Raw genomic sequence first — 21,668 nt, 5'->3', positions numbered from 1 at the left:
GACAATCCCTAGGCCCCTGGTAACATGACATTGTTATTTCAACAGAGATCCCAATGAAATCAAGCGCACGGCTACACATCTCTCCTGGCACCCAGATGGCAGCAGAAAGCTGGCCGTTGCTTATTCCTGCCTCGAGTTCCAGCGGGCCCCCAAAGACATGAGCTACGATTCCTATATTTGGGACATTGGTGATTACATTTTTTATGTTACAGGAATTATGAGGCCTCACGAAGTAGAGGTTAATAGAACTGTCTCTAAAGTGTCTTTGCATGGCAATATTGAAATATAGTGAGTGCAGCTGTTGTCAGACATTCACAGGGCTGCCATTAGAAATTGTGGGGTCCGAAACTGACAAAATAGACAGGAGCACCCTTCTTAGATCGACCTTTTGACCTCATCTGCCTATTTACTGTCAATCATCTGGGGTCAATTTATTGACTGTCTATTCCTTGTTGATCTTTTAATCCACACCCAATTCAAGAAAGTTTGGGAACCGTTACATAATAGGATGGGTTGAAAAACATGAAAGTGACGGTGCCCTTAGTGACCGAGATTTTTCATTCAGAGTCAATAACATCTGCAAATTTCAACCCCCCATATTATATAATTGAGCAGCAAAATGACCATACAATGTACCAACTCTGAAAACCTATGTATTCATGTTTATTCGCACATCCTTCTTTTACTTAGAAAACCCCAACAAGCCGGAACTGACTCTGAAGCCTGTGTCCCCACTTGTCAGCTTGGAATACAACCCCAAAGATTCACACATCCTGGTTGGAGGTTGCTACAATGGACAGATCAGTAAGGAGAGGGGGATTTCTCCATAGCCCAATAAACCTATTTAGTCTGGTAAAACTGTTGATATGTAAAGGTTGTTTACATTTTTTTTCTTTAGTGAAAATTACTTAATTATAGACTAATTATTGGGAGAATGTATAAAAAAAATGTCATGCATCGACACTAGCTCTGATAGGAGCCTATCTCTGCAATATGTAAAATGAGTGTTGCTGAAGCGATGACTTTAACTACGAGTAGTATCCTAGCATGCATTAAGTCCATACACACTGGGCGACTATACAAAATCACAAGAAAATTTGGAACTTTTAAACAGTGAGGCGCAAAGTATGGACATCGTGTATGGACAGCGATGATCACTATCATCGCTGCGGGGAAAGCCGTTCAGCGCATACACACTGAGCAGCTTTTCCCCTGCCTGGCGCCGACGGAGGGTTGAGGACGGTGTTGCATAGGAGAGCACTATGCAAAGCCGTCCTGAAACCCTCTCATCTTCTGGTATAACCAGCAGATGAACGGCTTTCCTGACGATGTTGCGGGAGCGCGCAGCAGTGCTCATCGCTGGGCCATACACACTGGGCGGCTTTAAGCTAAAATCCGCTCAAACCTGCTGTTTTGAGCGACTTTCAGCTCAAAGTCGCCCAGTGTGTATGGGCCTTTACATACTATGCGTATGCAGTCACTGAATCCTAGTGGAGAAGGATATATTAAATCCCTATCCTTCAGAAATGTAGCCTATAGACTACATTGGCTAGCACCCTGCTACCGGGTCTTCAACATTGTGTTCACCCTGCAATTGAGAGGCGCCCAGCACAGCGCATATGCAGCACCTGCAACTATACTGTGCATGCGCATACCTCCGGCTTCTATGGGCTACATCAGCTGCCTATAAATTACTCTGGTTCTGTGGCTGATTCTGTGATAAAATGGAGCAGTATGGATCATAGGATAGACAGCAACTAGGTTGACAAGCCTTAGGTCGACACCACTAAGTCGACATGCATGAAGGTCGACTTTTATTCTGCCACCACGCCCTAGTGGATGGTAGGGCATGAAATACCGACTTTTGGCACACGTTGGCCCAAAATAAAAGTGAAAACCCCATGTCGACCTTTTGACTGTCGACCTTCCCCATGTTGACTTAATGTTTGTGTCGACCTTATGACTCATGTCGACCTTCCTGCATGCCGACCTAGTGGTGTCAACCTAATGCTTGTCGACCTAATGCTTGTAGACCTAGTGACCGTATCCCAAATGGAGAGTGATAAACAACCAACCAATCAACTCCTGCCTGACATATTTCAAACAAGGTCTGTGACATGGCAGGTAGGAGTTGATTGGTTGGTCCTTTATCACTCTCCGTTTTATCACTTTTGAAGCTTAGTGCATCTGGCCCTAAATACAGTTGAAATGCAGGCTTGAATTTAGTCAGTTACAGAACCTGTGTAATTCATAGAATGTCCTGGTTTAAAGGGATATTATACGTAGCATGCCTAATAATACATACGCTTTTATACAGACTATGAATGACATTCAATTAGTTAATTCATTTCATAACACTGCTTTTCTATGTCATGTCTGGGTTTATGTTGCTAATTAGGAAATGATTTCCACAGTGTAATTAAATCTAGTGTTAGAAGAACGTTGAGTAATTATAACAAGCTTTGTCTCTCCTCTGGGGAGAAACAGAAATAATTTTATTTAATTGACATTTCATTCTTCTTTCACATTAATTTTACCATTGTGTGTCTTTAGTCCCTAAAGAATTTATTATTCCTGTTGTAAACATTACTGCTAAGTTAGACATACTCCTAAACCATGATGCAAGATAGACATCTCATACTGTATATAGTACTGCCAGAGAGATAGCCCTCTCCTAAACAGTGCTGCCAGAGAGATAGCCCTCTCCTAAACAGTGCTGCCAGAGAGATAGCCCTCTCCTAAACAGTGCTGCCAGAGATAGCCCTCTCCTAAATAGTGCTGCCAGAGAGATAGTCCTCTCCTAAATAGTACTGCCAGAGAAAAAGCCTTCTCCTAAACAGTGCTGCCAAAGATAGCCCTCTCCTAAACAGTGCTGCCAAAGATAGCCCTCTCCTAAACAGTGCCGCCAGAGATAGCCCTCTCCTAAACAGTGCTGCCAGATAGATAGCCCTCTCCTAAACAGTGCTGCCATAGATAGCCCTCTCCTAAATAGTGCTGCCAGAGAGATAGTCCTCTCCTAAATAGTACTGCCAGAGAGATAGCCTTCTCCTAAACAGTGCTGCCAAAGATAGCCCTCTCCTAAACAGTGCTGCCAAAGATAGCCCTCTCCTAAACAGTGCCGCCAGAGATAGCCCTCTCCTAAACAGTGCTGACAGAGAGATAGCCCTCTCCTAAACAGTGCTGCCAAAGATAGCCCTTTCCTTAACAGTGCTGCCAGAGATATAGCCCTCTCCTAAACAGTGCTGCCAGAGAGATAGCCGTCTCCTAAACAGTGCTGCCAGAGAGATAGCCGTCTCCTAAACAGTGCTGCCAGAGAGATAGCCTTCTCCTAAACAGTGCTGCCAGAGAGATAGCCTTCTCCTAAACAGTGCTGCCAGAGAGATAGCCATCTCCTAAACAGTGCTGCCAGAGATAGCCCTCTCCTAAACAATGCTGCCAGAGAGATAGCCCTCTCCTAAACAGTGCTGCCAAAGATAGCCCTTTCCTAAATAGTGCTGCCAGAGAGATAGCCCTCTCCTAAACAGTGCTGCCAAAGATAGCCCTCTCCTAAACAGTGCTGCCAGAGAAATAGCCCTCTCCTAAACAGTGCTGCCAGAGAGATAGCCCTCTCCTAAATAGTGTTGGTAGAGAAATAGCCCTCTCCTAAATAGTGCTGCCAGAGAGATAGTCCTCTCCTAAATAGTACTGCCAGAGAGATAGCCCTCTCCTAAACAGTGCTGCCAGAGAGATAGCCCTCTCCTAAACAGTGCTGCCAGAGAGATAGCCCTCTCCTAAACAGTGCTGCCAGAGAGATAGCCCTCTCCTAAACAGTGCTGCCAGAGAGATAGCCCTCTCCTAAACAGTGCCGCCAGAGAGATAGCCTTCTCCTAAACAGTGCTGCCAGAGAGATAGCCTTCTCCTAAACAGTGCTGCCAGAGAGATAGCCGTCTCCTAAACAGTGCTGCCAGAGAAAGCCCTCTCCTAAACAATGCTGCCAGAGAGATAGCCCTCTCCTAAACAGTGCTGCCAAAGATAGCCCTTTCCTAAATAGTGCTGCCAGAGAGATAGCCCTCTCCTAAACAGTGCTGCCAAAGATAGCCCTCTCCTAAACAGTACTGCCAGAGAGATAGCCGTCTCCTAAACAGTGCTGCCAGAGAGATAGCCGTCTCCTAAACAGTGCTGCCAGAGAGATAGCCCTCTCCTAAATAGTGCTGCCAGAGAGATAGTCCTCTCCTAAACAGTGCTGCCAGAGAGATAGCCATCTCCTAAACAGTGCTGCCAGAGATAGCCCTCTCCTAAACAATGCTGCCAGAGAGATAGCCCTCTCCTAAACAGTGCTGCCAAAGATAGCCCTTTCCTAAATAGTGCTGCCAGAGAGATAGCCCTCTCCTAAACAGTGCTGCCAAAGATAGCCCTCTCCTAAACAGTGCTGCCAGAGAAATAGCCCTCTCCTAAACAGTGCTGCCAGAAAGATAGCCCTCTCCTAAATAGTGTTGGTAGAGAAATAGCCCTCTCCTAAATAGTGCTGCCAGAGAGATAGTCCTCTCCTAAATAGTACTGCCAGAGAGATAGCCCTCTCCTAAACAGTGCTGCCAGAGAGATAGCCCTCTCCTAAACAGTGCTGCCAGAGAGATAGCCCTCTCCTAAACAGTGCTGCCAGAGAGATAGCCCTCTCCTAAACAGTGCTGCCAGAGAGATAGCCCTCTCCTAAACAGTGCCGCCAGAGATAGCCTTCTCCTAAACAGTGCTGCCAGAGAGATAGCCTTCTCCTAAACAGTGCTGCCAGAGAGATAGCCGTCTCCTAAACAGTGCTGCCAGAGAAAGCCCTCTCCTAAACAATGCTGCCAGAGAGATAGCCCTCTCCTAAACAGTGCTGCCAAAGATAGCCCTTTCCTAAATAGTGCTGCCAGAGAGATAGCCCTCTCCTAAACAGTGCTGCCAAAGATAGCCCTCTCCTAAACAGTGCTGCCAGAGAGATAGCCCTCTCCTAAACAGTGCTGCCAGAGAGATAGCCCTCTCCTAAATAGTGTTGGTAGAGAAATAGCCCTCTCCTAAATAGTGCTGCCAGAGAGATAGTCCTCTCCTAAATAGTACTGCCAGAGAGATAGCCCTCTCCTAAACAGTGCTGCCAGAGAGATAGCCCTCTCCTAAACAGTGCTGCCAGAGAGGATAGCCCTCTCCTAAACAGTGCTGCCAGAGAGATAGCCCTCTCCTAAACAGTGCCGCCAGAGAGATAGCCCTCTCCTAAACAGTGCTGCCAGAGAGATAGCCCTCTCCTAAATAGTGTTGGTAGAGAAATAGCCCTCTCCTAAACAGCGCTGCCAGAGAGATAGCCCTCTCCTAAACAGTGTTGCCAGAGAGATAGCCCTCTCCTAAACAGTGTTGCCAGAGAGATAGCCCTCTCCTAAACAGTGCTGCCAGAGAGATAGCCCTCTCCTAAACAGTGCTGCCAGAGAGATAGCCCTCTCCTAAACAGTGCTGCCAGAGAGATAGCCCTCTCCTAAACAGTGCTGCCAGAGAGATAGCCCTCTCCTAAACAGTGCTGCCAGAGACATAGCCCTCTCCTAAACAGTGCTGCCAGAGAGATAGCCCTCTCCTAAACAGTGCTGCCAGAGAGATAGCCCTCTCCTAAACAGTGCTGCCAGAGAGATAGCCCTCTCCTAAACAGTGCTGCCAGAGAGATAGCCCTCTCCTAAACAGTGCTGCCAGAGAGATAGCCCTCTCCTAAACAGTGCTGCCAGAGAGATAGCCCTCTCCTAAACAGTGCTGCCAGAGAGATAGCCCTATCCTAAACAGTGCTGCCAGAGAGATAGCCCTCTCCTAAACAGTGCTGCCAGAGAGATAGCCCTCTCCTAAACAGTGCTGCAGAGAGATAGCCCTCTCCTAAACAGTGCTGCAGAGAGATAGCCCTCTCCTAAACATTGATGCTAGAGTGATAGCCCTCTCCAGTGGCGTAACTATAGAGGGTGCAGTTGATGCCACTGCTGTGGGGCATGGTTGTTGGGGTGAAGGCTGAGAGTCACTAAACAGTGCTGCCAGAGAGATAGTTGTACCCCCCTCACAGTGCTGCAAGATATACAGTCATACCCCACATACAGATGTAGCAGGCTACATCTTTGCAGGGGCTGGTGAAAAATCACTTTCAGGTGAAAACACACAATATTCACAATTGTGACCATGAAAATGTGTCAGTTATCAGGCATTTTTTCTCCCACCAAAGTCAGTAACTTTGTACTAGGACAAGCTCATACTCTTTTCTACTATGTTAAAGTATATTAATGAACCAATCTAAGATGTCCTGACATAATTTTAACTAGATCAGAGCTTCTTCATATGTTTCATTATTTTCATCTAAAAAGCAAAACTTTAGGTGTGTTGCCAGGACAGAAGATGTTGACTTAGAGCAAAACGCTTTTGCATGTTTCTTATTCAGGTCAAGTCACAACTTTTCCACACTAGCCGATTTTAAATATCTCAATTTCAACTTTTTCACTCCACCCTAATAGATAGTCATACCCCACACAGTAGTGCAGGATAGGTAGTGAAGCCCCACACAGTAGTGCAGGATAGGTAGTCCTGCCCCACACAGTGCTTCAGGACAGATAGTCATACCCTATATAGTAGTGCAGGATATACAGTCATACCCCACACAGTGGTGCAGGATAGATAGTCATACCCCACACAGTAGTGCAGGATAGGTAGTCCTGCCCCACACAGTGCTTCAGGACAGATAGTCATACCCAATGTAGAACTGCAGGATATACAGTCATACCCCACACAGTAGTGCAGGATAGATAGTCATACCCCACACAGTAGTGCAGGATAGATAGTCATACCCCAACACAGTAGTAGTACAGGATGGGTAGTCCTACCCCACCCAGTGCTGCAGGACAGATAGTCATACCCCACACAGTAGTGCAGAATAGACAGTCACACCACACTACTATGAGGGGTATGACTGTCTACCCTACACTACTGTGTGGGGTATGACTGTCTATTCTGCACTGCTGTGTATGACTGTCTATCCTGCAGCACTGTGTGGGGGAATGACTGCACTGCTGATAGACTGTCATAACCACACAGTAGTGAAGAATAGATAGTCATACCCTAAACAGTGCTGCAGGATAGGCAGTCATTCCCCACACAGTAGTGTCGGATAGATAGTCATACCCTAAACCAGTGGTCACCAACCCGTCGTTTGTGAGCTACTGGTAGCTTGCAGTGGCTTGGCTTCTCTGCAGCCGCCCTTCCCTCCATCACCCACCGCTTTCCTTCAGAGGGGAGTACATCGCTTTGCACGTCTCTCCTTCGCCTCACTGTATCCCTGTGACCGGGCCATCAACCAATCAGAGCTCACGGACTGTCAGGCAATCAGGAGCTGTCATGCGGTCTTTGATTGGCTGATGGCCCAGTCACAGAGACACAGTGAGGGGAAGTAGAGACACGCAATGTGCCATGCTCTCCTCCCTTCAGAAGGGAAGCGACGGAGGAGAAGACAAACAGCAGGGGGACACCTGACTCCTCGGCAGCAACAGGAGCAACAATGGTGAGTTGTGCTGCTGCTGGGAAATTCTGGCACACTGGAAGCCTATGTGTTTCTGGCACTGTGGTGGCATACCTGGCACTGTGCGGGCATACCTATATCACACCCCCATTTTCATTGGTTGCACCCCATGTGGCTATACCCATCACTAGGGTGTTTCTTTAGAGTGGCACCACAATCCGGCAGGCATTGTTTATCTGGCACTGCTGTGGGGCATTGTGTTTATGCAATTATTGCGGGTATTGGGGGCATTGTGTAACTGGCACTGCTGGTGGCATGTGTATAAATGGCACAGCGTCTATTCAGAGAGGCTGGGGGCATGGCCAGCAACTCTCAGAGTGCTAGCCATGCCCCCATAGAGGAAAGAATGGGGGATGTGGCCTCGCAGGAGTACCACGATAGTAGGTCATGCCCCCTAATTTCATATTAATCAAACTTGGAATCTCTTCGGTAAATTTTCAAAATATCAGTTTGGGCACATTGGTCCAATTGCAGCATTTTCCCAGTGGGACTGCATCCTATAATTTGATTAAATTCACAACTGCTATAATCCCAATGAGAAACCATGCTTCAGAACCAAATTCACTATTCCAAATGTCTCCCATTAAATAAACCTCAGAATTACACTGTCAGATTTGCCGGATTTTTATCTGGGGGTATCAGTGTCTGGTAGCATCAAATTGGATGCGTTCTCAACACAAAATCTATTGGCGACGCCCATTGGTGAGCAACCTGACGCTTAGAAATTTTGATCTGCTTGTATATTGATTTACTCTTTCTCAGTGAAAAAATGATTGGAAACACAATGTCCTGTCCTCCTTTTCAAGCATACTGGGACACCAGGAAAGGTGGACAGCCAGTGGAACTGTCTGTGATTGAACATAGCCACCGTGATCCTGTCTACAAGGTCATATGGCTGCAGTCAAAAACTGGCACCGAGTGTTTCTCAACTTCCACAGATGGGCAGGTGAATATAAGTATTCTTTATAGTGGAATTATTTAAGTTGATTCAATTTGGAGGCCTTTTGTAATGGCTATATGTATTAATTTTATATTGCATGTATTGTATAATTATTATTAACCTCTACAGGGTAAGTCAAAATGAGGTTCCCAATTTCAACTCAGGTTTATCGTAATGCAAGTAAATTTAATAAGCACTGATGAAAAAGAAAACACATCAAGTTACAAATGTTCAATGGCCCTTATTCAGATCTGATCGCAGTACAAGTTTGTTCTCAAAATGGGCAAAACCATGTGCACTGCAGGTGGGGCAGATGTAACATGTGCAGAGAGAGTTAGATTTGTGAGAGTTATTTTGTTTCTGTGCAGGGTAAATACTGGCTGCATTATTTTTACACTGCAATTTAGATTTCAGTTTCAATACACCCCACCCAAATGTAACTCTCTCTGCACGTTACATCTGCTATAATGAACTTAAATAATCGGGTGGTGCCTGTTGTGCATAAACAAATAAGCCGGACATACTGATCAAGTTAATACTTTTATATATAATCAAAAATAAATAAACATCAATATAAAAGATACAGCTTATGATATACACGGTAAATAATGCACAATAAAAAATACACAATAAAAATGGCTAGATGTCACTTCTTAATAGGGGGGAGCGCAATGAAGCCCCTTGCGTGCTCGTGCGCTCGCCACGCTGCGGGCACGGTGGCGAGCACTCGCCACCTATTTTATTCTCCCTCTATGGGGGTCGTGGACCCCCACGAGGGAGCAGTCAGGATTCCGACGTCGGAGTATTGACTGTCGGAATCCCGACTGTCGGGGAGCCATCCGGCACCCATTTGGACTTACTCTGTATAATTAGCCATTTAGGCTCAGATTTACTTTCTAAAGCTTTTTTATTTGCCTTGCTGATAACAAGGGGTTTATTTAATAAGATGGGAGTTCTAATGAAGATGGGATGTTGGATTCTATTATCTTCTAGAAGGTTCTAAATAAATAAGAAGTAGATTCTGATTGGTTGCTATGGGCAATATCACATCTTCAATAGAACTTTCATCTCTGTAAATAAACGCCCAAGGGGTAAATTTACTAAGATGACAGTTCTATTGAAGATGTGATATTGCCCATAGCAACCATTGAGATTCTATCTATTATAATCTAGAAGGTGCAAAATAAATAAGACGTAGATTCTGATTGGTTGCTATGGGCAACATCCCATCTTCAATAGAACCTTACCCCTAAGTTCTGGAAGGAAGGCTTTAGTGGACCAAAACTAATGTAGCAATGAAAAATCATGTATCCCAATTTGTACACTAAGGGGGGTATGCAATCTGGGATCACGGCTGTCGATCCCCGCCAACAGCCGTGATCCTGGCCCGTTTGCGGTCAGATTAACTGCATAACGACAGACGGGATTCAATGTCCCGCCTGCCGATGGGCGCAAAGGGGAAACGGTCGTGGATTGTCGATATGCGGCACGAATAACGACAATCCACGGCCGTTATCGGCAGAACGGGCCCGACTTCAGAAGCTGTCGGGCCCGTTCTGCCGATAACGGCCGTGGATCCTGCATCAATGCTGTCGTTAATGACAGCAATGAATATGGAGCCGCTGCTATTTCCTACGTCGGAAATAGCGGCGGCACATTGCATACCTTCTAAAGCTGCCCAAACAATATTAGGACGTACACATAGTTTGATGTAGTCTATTTTTATATTAAATTTTGCTTATATAAGCAAAATCTAATTAAAATAAAACGGAAATCGAACGCATTCGATTTCGATTTGATCCCGATGCACGGCTCTGCGACATAGAAATCGAATAGAAAAATACTAATAATAATAATAATAGACTGTGCAGGCAAGACTATATAGTACAGATTTGTATTATATAGTCTAAATTGAATGAGTACACTGCATCGGGCGAGTTGATCCCAATTCAAACTGGATAGCATCGGGATTGAATAGAAAATACCTGGCACCATGTGTACACTATTTCAAAGATTTTTTTTCAAGATCATTATACACGCAGTATGAGCTACATGTTACAAACATGATAAATGAAGTACAATCTGGAAAGAGATTGCTTATTGACAGGGACGGTGCAAACCCTGTCTGCGCCCCAGGAAACCCGCCATACGTGCCCGGGGGGGGGGGGGTGTTTGCGGGCAGCACATGGGGGGGTTGTCGGGCACTTGAGTTCCACGTGGGGGTTGGATCTGGGCGGGAGGGGGGGTAGGGATGCTCACTGACTCACCTGCTCCCCGCTTTCTATGGTACCTCTCCGCGGTGGCTCAGTACCGCCCTCCAGTGGCCGGCACCCTAGACAAATGCCTATAGCTGCCTAGTGGTCACGGTGGCCCTGCTTATTGAGGATCAATGCACTTGCCCAATTACCTGGAAAAATAGATTATTTTTTTTCACACTATGCAATTTGGTCACTTCTGCATAAAATGTAGCATGACAAAACACAGGTTCAATGAGACATTTCTGTTTCGCCGGTCACAGATTCCTTTTTACAGGAAAACGAGGCTGCTTTTGGGTATTTGGTTTCATCTGTCTGAGGCAAGTGAAACAAAATTCCTGATAAGCCACGGCATGCACCAGTTTATCGGGGCTCATTAGATAGCCCCAGGCAAAAGCAATTACCTGTGATCAATGGAGCAATTACCTGTGATAATTAGATTATCCTACAGTATAGTTGTTTTAAAGATGTAGGTAGATTAATTAGGAATAATGTAGTGATAATTGTAAGATCTCATCTGATAAGCAAAAGAGATTGGGGTAAAACTTACTAAAGGTTCTAAAAGTGATGATGTTGCCAACAGCAACCAATCAAATTTTGTCTATCATTTTCTCGGATGCTAAAGAGAACTGATAGACAAAATCTAAATGGTTGCTATGAGCAACATCACCTCTTTCATTTTTAGAACCTTTAGAACCTTTACTATATTTACCCTAATGTGTGTGTTTTGAGGTTGCCTTCATTTCTATATTTATGATTTTTATCTGCAGGTCTTGTGGTGGGACATCCGAAAAATGAGTGAACCAACAGAAAAATTAGTTCTGGATATCACAAAGAAAGGAAACCTTGATTTGGCATTGGGAGGCATCTCTTTGGAGTTTGAGCCTACTATAGTGAGTGTCTTTTTATATTCTATTCTATTATTTTATTAAGGATGTGATGTTCTATTCAAGGTGATTTCTAATGTAAGTATAAGTCCATAAACTAGTATTGCTGCATGAGAGTCACTAGCAAGACCAGTACTAGGGTAATGGGCACCCTAGGCTGTGCCACCTCTCCATGACACCAAGGTGATCAGCCATCTGCTCAAAGCAAGAAGCACCTCATTATTCTAACTAAGTCTTGTAGTCTGTCCATAATTACTCAAGGAACATGTTACCAATATGGGCAGCATGACTTACTTAGGGGGCTACTAAGCCTTGGAGAGAGATTAAGTGGATAGTAATACAAGACCAGCCAATCAGCTCCTAGCTGTTATTGCACAGGCTGCATTTGAAAAATGACAGGAGCTGGTTGGTTGGTTGGTACTACATCTCTTTCTACTTTATTTATCTAACAAAGGGAAGTAGAGAAAGTTTTGCTCTGCGGATGCGCTCCAAAAGGACAGAAATTGATTAGTACATTAAAAACTTTAAGTCATTATTTCAAAAATTATTAAAAACCTTTTAATAATTTTTGAAATAAAGACTTAAAGTTTTTAATGTACTAAACAATTTCTGTCCTTTTGGAGTGCATCCGCAGAGCAAATCTTTCTCTACTTCCCTTTGTTCTATACGACATTTGCCTGGATGGCACCCCCGCCAGAATGAATAAGGCGGCATCCTGTGAACCCCTGAAAGAATTGAATATATAGGGGCACTAGTTTGTGTGCGGAATACCCATATCCCCAACTCCCCCATTTCCCCTACATGTACGATACTTTATTTATCTCCAAGGCTTAGTAGGTAGACCCCTAAGGCAGGGCATTTCATAATGGAATACCTAATTGGAACCTTGGAGGTAAAATACATGGATATTTGATGTCAGTGTCATATTAAAAACAAGTTTCTAGTTCAATTTGCGTATGGAATAATGAGATGCTCAAGGATGACGTGCTTGAAATGAGATCTGATCATAAGTAGACATTGCCAGTAAATGCAGCAAGCATGTGACCACTCACATATGAATCAAACAGTAATTATGTCAATGTCTGATCAGATATTGTGGTAGAAAAATGTTATGGCTAGATGTGTATGGCTCCTATATTCTATACATGTGTGATGTCCGGATGAACTGAAGTCAGAATATAGATGACAGATAGAACTCTATAAGCCGGATAGTCATATTATAATACAATGTGCTGCAACTGTTCTGTCGTTTCCTTTAGCCAACCAAGTTTATGGTAGGAACAGAACAGGGCATGGTGATATCCTGCAACCGAAAGGCCAAGACACCAGCTGAAAAGATTGTCTGTACTTACAGTAGCCATCACGGGCCCATATATGCTGTGCAGAGAAATCCTTTTTTTCCCAAAAATTTCCTCACAGTTGGAGATTGGACAGCCCGAATCTGGTCGGAAGACTCACGGGAATCCTCTATCATGTGGACAAAGTAAGTTGCTAGATAGAAGTGTGGGTGGGAGGAGTACAAATATTCACTGTGATATTGAGAGTGTGAGCTAAAAGAGAAGTAGGAGCAAGGTCGTACAGGAGTATTCCGGGTGGGCCCCGGCCCGGGCTCAACCCTTCCTCCAATATCAGTTTCCAGACAGTGCACTCAAATCATACATTGTTACCCTATTAGAGGGTTAGAAACATTCAAAGTCTTGGAGAGAGAGAAACTACCAACCAGTCAGCTCCTGTCATACACAGACTGTAACATGAGAGTTAGAAGCTGATTGGTTGCTACTTCATCTCTCCATTTTATCTCTTTACAATGCTTAGTTCACATTTCCCATGGTCTCTAAGGGCTGTCTAGACTTCTGTAGCTTACTCTTTGGTACATTCTGCATTAGTTTTTGGTCAAAATACCCATTTGTCATGACATGATTCATTAAAATTGTTGGTACTTATGTAGTATCTGGGCTGCCGATTTTTTGATTGTATGCCTTAAGTTAAGGCATACAATCAGATGCGATGCGATGCGATATCGCATCGCATCGCATACGATGCGATGCGATGCGATGCGATTCGATGACCCGATTTTTCCATAGGATTCAATGTTAAAATGGACTGAGTCCATTTTAACATGGAATTCAATGGGAAAAAGGGGTCCTTTTCATACCCCTACTATCCAAGTGGGCATGGAGTTGGATATAAACCTGTGGCGAGCGTAGCGAGCCACCGAGCCCGAAGCGTGGCGAGCGGACGGTATTCTGTGTCCCCTCGCGGGGCTCGCTACGCTCGCCACGCTTCGGGCTCGGTGGCTCGCTACGCTCGCCACAGGTTTATATCCAACTCCATGCCCACTTGGATAGTAGGGGTATGAAAAGGACCCCTTTTTCCCATTGAATTCCATGTTAAAATGGACTCAGTCCATTTTAACATTGAATCCTATGGAAAAATCGGGTCCATCGCATCGCATCGCATGCGATTTGGTCGGGTGCGATGCGATGCGATGGACCCGATTTCAAAATCGGCAGCCCAGTTACTACATAAGTACCAAATTGTTTCATATGAATACACTCAGCACATACAACAGAGAAAGCCATTTGGTGGCATGATCCACTATTTATAATACATAGGGGGAAATTTACTAAGAATACGAATACAACTCAGTCGTATTCACATTTTTAATATGAATGAATATGACTGGCAACGGCTGTATTTTTGCCGAAATACGATTAATAAATAAGGCAGATTTACTAATCTACCATATTTATGGATTCGTATTTGGCCGATGGTGTAGCCAGTCGTATTCTGGCTGATTCGTATTCATATTTAGCGGCTGTATATACGGCCGCTAAATACAAATACAAGTTGGCAGCCTGCACGGAGCAGTCAGATCCGTGCAGGCTGCAGTGTAAATAAATAATTTTAAAAATCGTCATGGGCCACCAGGGACAGCCCCCGGCTTTAGCCTAGACAGGGTTAAACATTGATTGGGGGGGGTCCCCACTCCCCCCAGGGATGCCCCTGCCCCGGATGACCGGTCAGTAGGGGTTACGCTTCGGCCGCAGGACCTTATATAATAAATGTCCCCCGGCTGTGGCATTACCCTGCTGGCTGGTTGGGCCCGGTGCTGGTTCACTAAATGCGGGGGACTCCAACTCGTATTGTCCCCCGTATTTGATGAACCAGGACTGAGCCTTGGGCCTGGTGCTGGTTTTAAAAAATACGGGGAACACCAACAACTTTTGTTCCCTGATTTTTTGACACCAGGACCAGGTCTTTAAGCCCGGGGTTGGTTATGGCCGCGGGAGACGGACCCCGAGCCAATTTTTTAAATTATTTATTTATTTTTCAGGGAGTTTTTTTTACACTGAAGCCTGCACGGATCTGACTGATCCGTGCAGGCTTCTGCCAAATACGCCCGGAAAATTAAGTGTATTTTCCAGGCGTATTTGGCCGACAATTAGCAGCCGTATCCCGCTAATTAGCAGCCGTATTTAAAACACAGCCTCTTAGTAAATTAGGATACATTCATATACATTCGTAAATACGAATACGAATGTGCCATGAATACGAATAGGATTACTCATATTTTTTGGCATAGTAAATGAAGAAAATAGGAATATGCCTAAAATAGGCGTATTTAATTATACAAATACACCTATTTTAATAGCGTGGTGATGGCGGCACTCGAATAAAAGACACAAACTGCCAGGGGTATCCCAACGTTTCAAGCCCTTGCGGGCCCTTTATCAAGGTGCAGAAGACAACTGAAAGCAAGTGACACACATACCTATATGCAGAATCCATCTCCGTTCGCGGGCTCCCTCGGCGTCCCGCCCGGCGCAGTAACATGACGTCATTCCTGACGGAACGACGCTGAAGCCGCGAAGGGCAAACTGGAACTGCCCACACTGTGAAAATACAAACGCAAGTGATTAAGACAATGTAAAGCGGGACCAGCCGCACATTGAAAGTAATAAGACTGAGTCAAACACAACTCAGATGTAATAATGAGAAAAGAAAAAATGAATATTAAAACAGACATAATGCATTTAAAATAGCAAACAATTATAGAGTCCGCCCAAAGTAACCGCCCACATAGTGACGGCTTCAGCATAGTAAATGGTGACAGTCAGCTGCATAATGGGTCACCATGGTAACACAGTTAAATAACGGGCAATTCAAACGTGTGGACATTGCAGGCATGTGTATATATAATACTGATAGCAACACCTCAATTTTAAAATAAAGGCTGGAAAGCAGGCGCCATATACCAATGGACTATATGAACTTGGGGTAATTTCATAAAAAATATGAATACCCAGCATGTTCATTCAGGCCCTTGGGGGCCAATGTGTCGAGCCGGTATATCCACCTGCTTTCCGCACGACACAACAACAGATCTCTATCCCCACCCCTTTTGGGTTTGGGGATCTGTTCAATGATTCTGTACCTCAAAGATGCCAGAGGATGCCTGGCTAAGGCAAAGTGGCGGGACACTGGTTGGTCCCCAACCCCTGAAAGTAGTGCTAATTTAATTGCTGAGCGATGTGCTGCAGCTCTTTCTTTGAATGCCCGTGTGGTTTTACCGACATAATGTCGACCACACGGGCACCCAATCAAATAGACCACATGAGTAGATGTGCAAGATACCCGCTGCCTGATCTTGAAGGGTTTCCCCGAATAAGGGTGACAAAATTGGTCGCCTGTGACCATGTGGCTGCAAGTAGTGCAGCCGCTGCATTTGTAGCAGCCAACTTTGGGGGTCCCAAAGAAATACGAGGGGGTCTGGACTGGGTCCACTATATCATTTTTGACAAGGTAGTCCTTGAGGTTTCTACCTCTGGTGTAAGCGCACATGAGCTTCTTGCGATGTAATGCTTTTAAAGCTTTGTCAGAGCTGACAATTGGCCAATGAGCCTTAGCCATCCGATTCATGGCTGTGCTCTTGGGATGGTAGGCATTGACCCAGACCACCTTCTCCTCGCTGACTCTGGAGGCCGGTGCCAATGCCTGCTCACGAGGAAGTGCGAGAACTCTCTGTTTAGATTTCAATAACTCTGTCAATGGGTAACCACGCTTTAGGCGTATTTTTGTTAGTAAATTTCCCCCATAGTCTATCAAATAAATAGTAAGCAGGGGCAAAAATGGAGTTTCTCATAAGGCACTGGTTTCTGGTAAAATAATAGCCTCCAATCTCATATGTAATGGTTCAGCACACAAAATGGCTGTCTCCACTGTATGGCAATGGTTTTACATTAATCTATTCTTATTAATAAGTACAGTACAGGTAATCAGTTATTTTATAAATATTGGTAAAGTGAAGTATTTAATTAATTGATGATTGTTTCTCAGTATAAAACATATATTGTTTAGAATACCCAGCAGATCTTTGTCATCATCCTTTAGATATCACATGAGTTACTTAACAGATGCTGCCTGGAGTCCAGTACGGCCATCTGTGTTTTTGACCACCAAAATGGATGGGACCCTGGATGTCTGGGACTATCTGTTCAAACAGAACAACCCCACTCTGAGTCTAAAGGTTAGTACTGATGTGTGGTCTGTAACAAATGGGTGAGAGGGATATGACTTTACAGAAACTGATCAAGTTCACCTCAGAGTACCCTGTGTGCCAATAATTTGCAGATCATAAAATCTAGATTTATTTTTACCTCATTGGTTTCTTAAGGTGTGTTCACATGGCAATGTGGGAGGCCACCGATATTGATTTGAAATCAGCGGCTGCCGGGACACAGCAGGAGGGAGAGAAGCATGGATCTCTTTTCGATCTAGCAGACCGAAGCAGAAATAGACTTGCCTGCACAGCCTATTCCTGTTTTCGACCCCAGTGCCACTGGGCCGTGCATCGGGATCAATTCTGGATTGAATGCGGCTGTCTGTACAAACTCTAAACAACAGTCTCATGGAACAATCCATATACTGTCACATACTACTGTGGATTAGGCCCCTTATTATCACAGTCTCCTATGGATTAGTTCCCCTACAGTTACAGACTGCTGTGGAGAAATCCTCTTATTGTCCCAGTCTCCAGATGAATAGTCCCCTACTGTCACAGACTCCATGTCAGGTCTGGGGTCTGTTGTGTTCCCGACTCGGACCGTGGTGGACCAGTGGAGGGCGCTGAGTACCGGAAGGCTGGAGGCCTGATGTATGACATGCACAGGGGAAAGACCTTGCGTACCAGAGTGTTGACGGAGACCAAAAGCAGAGGCGCGGAGTCTAACCTGCCAGCGGTATTCACCAGGGACCCCCGCAAGGGGATATGGACTTGGCTGCGTCTGACAGGCAGGTCACGGCCCCCTGCCCTGGCCCTCTGGACGTAGGCTGGGACTGGAGCTGTGAGAATCGGAGATGACTGTAAGCAATGACACTGGAGACACTGGCAGGTGGAAAAGTCTCTAGATGGCACAGTGTGAAAGTGTCAACACAGGTGTCGGCAGCGAGGTCGTCGGGGATCACTCAACTACAAGATGGGAACTGCAGGAGGCTTCTGGAGATGGTATACCAGGTAAGTATGATTAGCAGGAATCAGTTACTCGACTGCAGAGTGGAATAGCAGGAGTCTTCTGGGGATGACAAACCAGGTAGTAGCTGCAGGAACTGCGAGAGGTACACGGGGAATCCGGATAACCAGGAGCCTTGGAAACAGCTGAACTCAGGAGGTACTGGGATCAGATGAACACAAGTTCAAGGCAATGACTGAGGATTAGAGGCCGGAATATATCCCCCCTGCTGCATGCTGATTGGCTAGCTGCAGCAACACCAATCAGTACAGGGAAAGAGTGAGCATACCTGAGAGGTATGCAGGTGTGTGGGTCAAAGGTTACCCTGGCTGAGCAGCGGGATTGGACCTTCTGGTCAGCTGAGCGCATGTGTCAGGCATGTCGATTACACGGGTCAGCACCAGCCAAACATGGGACATCTCGCCAGACACTAACAGCGACCAGAGGCCTTACTCTCAACGCTGACCCCCGGGAAGGTAATGGACGCGGTCTCAGACGGGGCTGAGACCCACGGTTTGTGACAGTACCCCCCCCCTTTTAGGGTGGGCACCGAACACCCTTTAGGCTTGGACGGGTTCTCTTCGTGAAACATCTTGAGTAATCGGGGGGCATGCACATCTTCTGCATCTGCAAAAAGAAAAGAGAAAAGAAACGAAAGGAAAAGAAACGCATCTGCCCAACTCCTCTCCTCAGGACCATATCCTCTCCAATCAATGAGGTATTGGAGACGCCCATACCTCCGACGAGAATCAATGATTTTGTTTATCTCGAATTCTACTCCCCTGCTGGTTCGGACTTTGGGTAGTGATGGGGAGGAAGTATGGAAGCGATTCAGGATGAGAGGACGTAACAAAGAGATGTGAAACGAGTTGGGAATGCGTAAAAGATTTGGGCAACTTCAACTTATACGCCACAGGATTGATCCTCTGTATAATAGTATAAGGGCCGATAAATCTGGGAGCAAATTTCATAGAAGGAACTCTCAGCCTGAGATTCCGTGTAGAAAGCCAAACTCTATCCCCTGGACACAATTCAGGAACAGCACTTCTCTTGCGATCTGCAAAAAACTTGTACCTTTTTGAAGCTTTCTTGATGTTGGAATGAACCTCGCTCCAGATTTGAGAGAAATGGTTAACAGCGGCTGCGGCTGCAGGTACATCTATCGCAGGTAACTCTTCAAAATTGGGGGCCCGGGGATGTTGACCATAAACTGTAAAGAAAGGGGAATGACCAGTGGTTGTGTGGTACCTGAAGTTATGGGCAAATTCAGCCCATGGAAGGAGTCTAGACCAGTCATCTTGAGAGGATGATACATAAAGACGTAGGAAAGTCTCCAGATCCTGGTTTACCCTTTCTGTCTGGCCGTTGGACTGGGGGTGATAGCCTGAAGAAAACTTTAATTTTATTTGGAATGCATCAGACAGGGCTCTCCAAAACCGTGCTACAAATTGTACCCCACGATCGGATACAATTTCACTAGGCAAACCATGACTTTTGAAGATATGTTGTACAAACAGCTGAGCCAGACTAGGAGCGGATGGTAGCCCGGGCAATGGAATGAATCGGGCCATCTTGGAAAATCTATCAACTATTACCCATATGGTGTTGTACTCTTGAGATTTGGGTAAGTCGCAGATAAAGTCCATCGAAATGTGAGTCCAGGGACGGGATGGAATAGACAAGGGATGGAGCTGACCGGCTGGAGCTTGTCGGGACACTTTGTGCTGTGCACACTCTGGACATGAGGCCACAAACTCCTTCACTTCCTTGCCAATCTGCGGCCACCAGTAGGATCTCTGAAGAATTTTTAATGTCCCCTGGGCGCCAGGATGCCCAGAAAATAATGACTTGTGTGCCCAGGAGAGTAGTTTCTGACGAAGTTCAGTGGGAACGAAGATTTTACCAGGAGGAGGCACAGGCGATACTTGTGTGGGAGCAAAAGCGATGGGATCAAGAATGGGCCGACTCTCCTCCAGATCTGAATCTTCTTCCATGGAACGAGATAAAGCATCAGCTTTTACATTCTGGGTGCCTGGACGGTATAATAATTTGAAAGAGAAACGAGAGAAAAACAAGGACCAACGAGCCTGTCGAGGATTCATACACTGGGCAGACTGGAGGTATAACAGGTTTTTATGATCTGTGAAGATCGTCACGGGGAACTTGGCACCTTCCAATAAATATCTCCATTCTTCGAGGGATAGTTTGATGGCAAGCAATTCTTGATCTCCAATGGAATAATTTCTTTCTGCTGGAAGAAACTTGCGAGAGAAGAACCCACAGGGGTGGAGTTTTTCATCACTGTTTTTCTGGGATAGTACAGCACCTACTCCTATGTTAGAGGCATCCACCTCAAGAAAAAAGGGCTGGTCGACATCGGGCTGAGACAGGATAGGAGCGGTGACAAAGGCTTGCTTTAAAAACTGGAAGGCTGCGACGGCTTCTGGAGGCCAGCTGGCTGGATTAGCCCCTTTCTTGGTGAGTGCGGTAATGGGTGCAATCAGTGTGGAGAAGCCTCGAATGAATTTCCTGTAGTAGTTGGAAAACCCTATAAAGCGTTGGACTGCTTTGAGGGAAGTGGGTTGTGACCACCCATTAATAGCCTCCAATTTCTCTGGATCCATACGTAAATCAAAGCCAGAAATGATGTAACCTAGAAAGGGCACGGAAGGAACTTCAAAGGTACATTTGGAAATCTTGCCGTACAGTCTGTTTCACCGAAGACGAGACAATACCTCTTTGACCTGGGTTCGATGAGAGGATAAGTCCTTTGAAAAAATGAGGATGTCATCGAGGTATACCACAAGGCAAACGTAGAGCATGTCCCTGAAGACCTCATTTACAAATTGCTGGAAGACTGCTGGGGCATTGCAGAGACTGAATGGCATTACCAGGTACTCGTAATGACCATCCCGGGTATTAAATGCTGTCTTCCACTCATCGCCTTCACGGATCCATATCAGATTGTATGCCCCACGGAGATCCAGTTTGGTGAAGACTCGGGCACCCCTCACTCGGTCAAAGAGTTCGGTAATTAAAGGAAGCGGGTAACTGTTCTTGACTGTGATATTGTTTAAACCTCGGTAATCGATGCACGGGCGAAGGCCTCCATCTTTTTTCTTTACGAAAAAGAAACCTGCGCCTGCTGGGGAACTTGAGCGCCGGATAAAACCTTTTTGAAGATTCTCCTGTATGTATGCAGACATGGCTTGAGTTTCAGGAACAGACAAAGGGTAAGTTCGACCTTTAGGAGGAAATTTCCCGGGAAGAAGATCAATTTTACAGTCCCAATTACGATGAGGAGGCAGAGTATCAGCAGACTGCTCGCAGAACACATCAGCGAATTCACTGTAAACTTCAGGGAGCTCAGGAAGAACTTTCGCATTGGCTGAACGAGTGGGCACCACTGACTTGATACACTGCTGTTGGCAATGAGAACTCGATTGCTCGATCTGTAACGTCTTCCAATTGATGTTGGGATTATGAAGACGAAACCAGGGAAGACCAAGGACGATTTCATAAGAAGATTTG

The 21,668-nt window shown here is 45.4% G+C and overlaps 1 protein-coding gene across 4 annotated transcripts in view; it reads left to right on the top strand.

The window, feature by feature from the left end:
• The window catches only part of DNAI2 (dynein axonemal intermediate chain 2), a 53,968-nt gene that overhangs the window by 13,066 nt on the left and 19,234 nt on the right, over positions 1 to 21,668 (top strand). For all 4 annotated transcript variants that reach the window (XM_083148738.1, XM_083148740.1, XM_083148739.1 and 1 more), the window contains exons 5-10: positions 46 to 188; positions 691 to 804; positions 8,350 to 8,489; positions 11,509 to 11,631; positions 12,885 to 13,108; positions 17,020 to 17,155. In XM_083148738.1, coding sequence (XP_083004864.1) covers positions 46 to 188; positions 691 to 804; positions 8,350 to 8,489; positions 11,509 to 11,631; positions 12,885 to 13,108; positions 17,020 to 17,155 — 880 coding nt within the window. The remainder of the gene's footprint in view (positions 1 to 45; positions 189 to 690; positions 805 to 8,349; positions 8,490 to 11,508; positions 11,632 to 12,884; positions 13,109 to 17,019; positions 17,156 to 21,668) is intronic.

The sequence above is a fragment of the Crinia signifera genome, chromosome 6 (genome assembly GCF_055691185.1).
Source record: "Crinia signifera chromosome 6, ASM5569118v1, whole genome shotgun sequence".
NCBI classification, from domain to species: Eukaryota; Metazoa; Chordata; class Amphibia; order Anura; family Myobatrachidae; genus Crinia; species Crinia signifera.
This window is presented reverse-complemented; position numbering and strand designations above follow the sequence as displayed.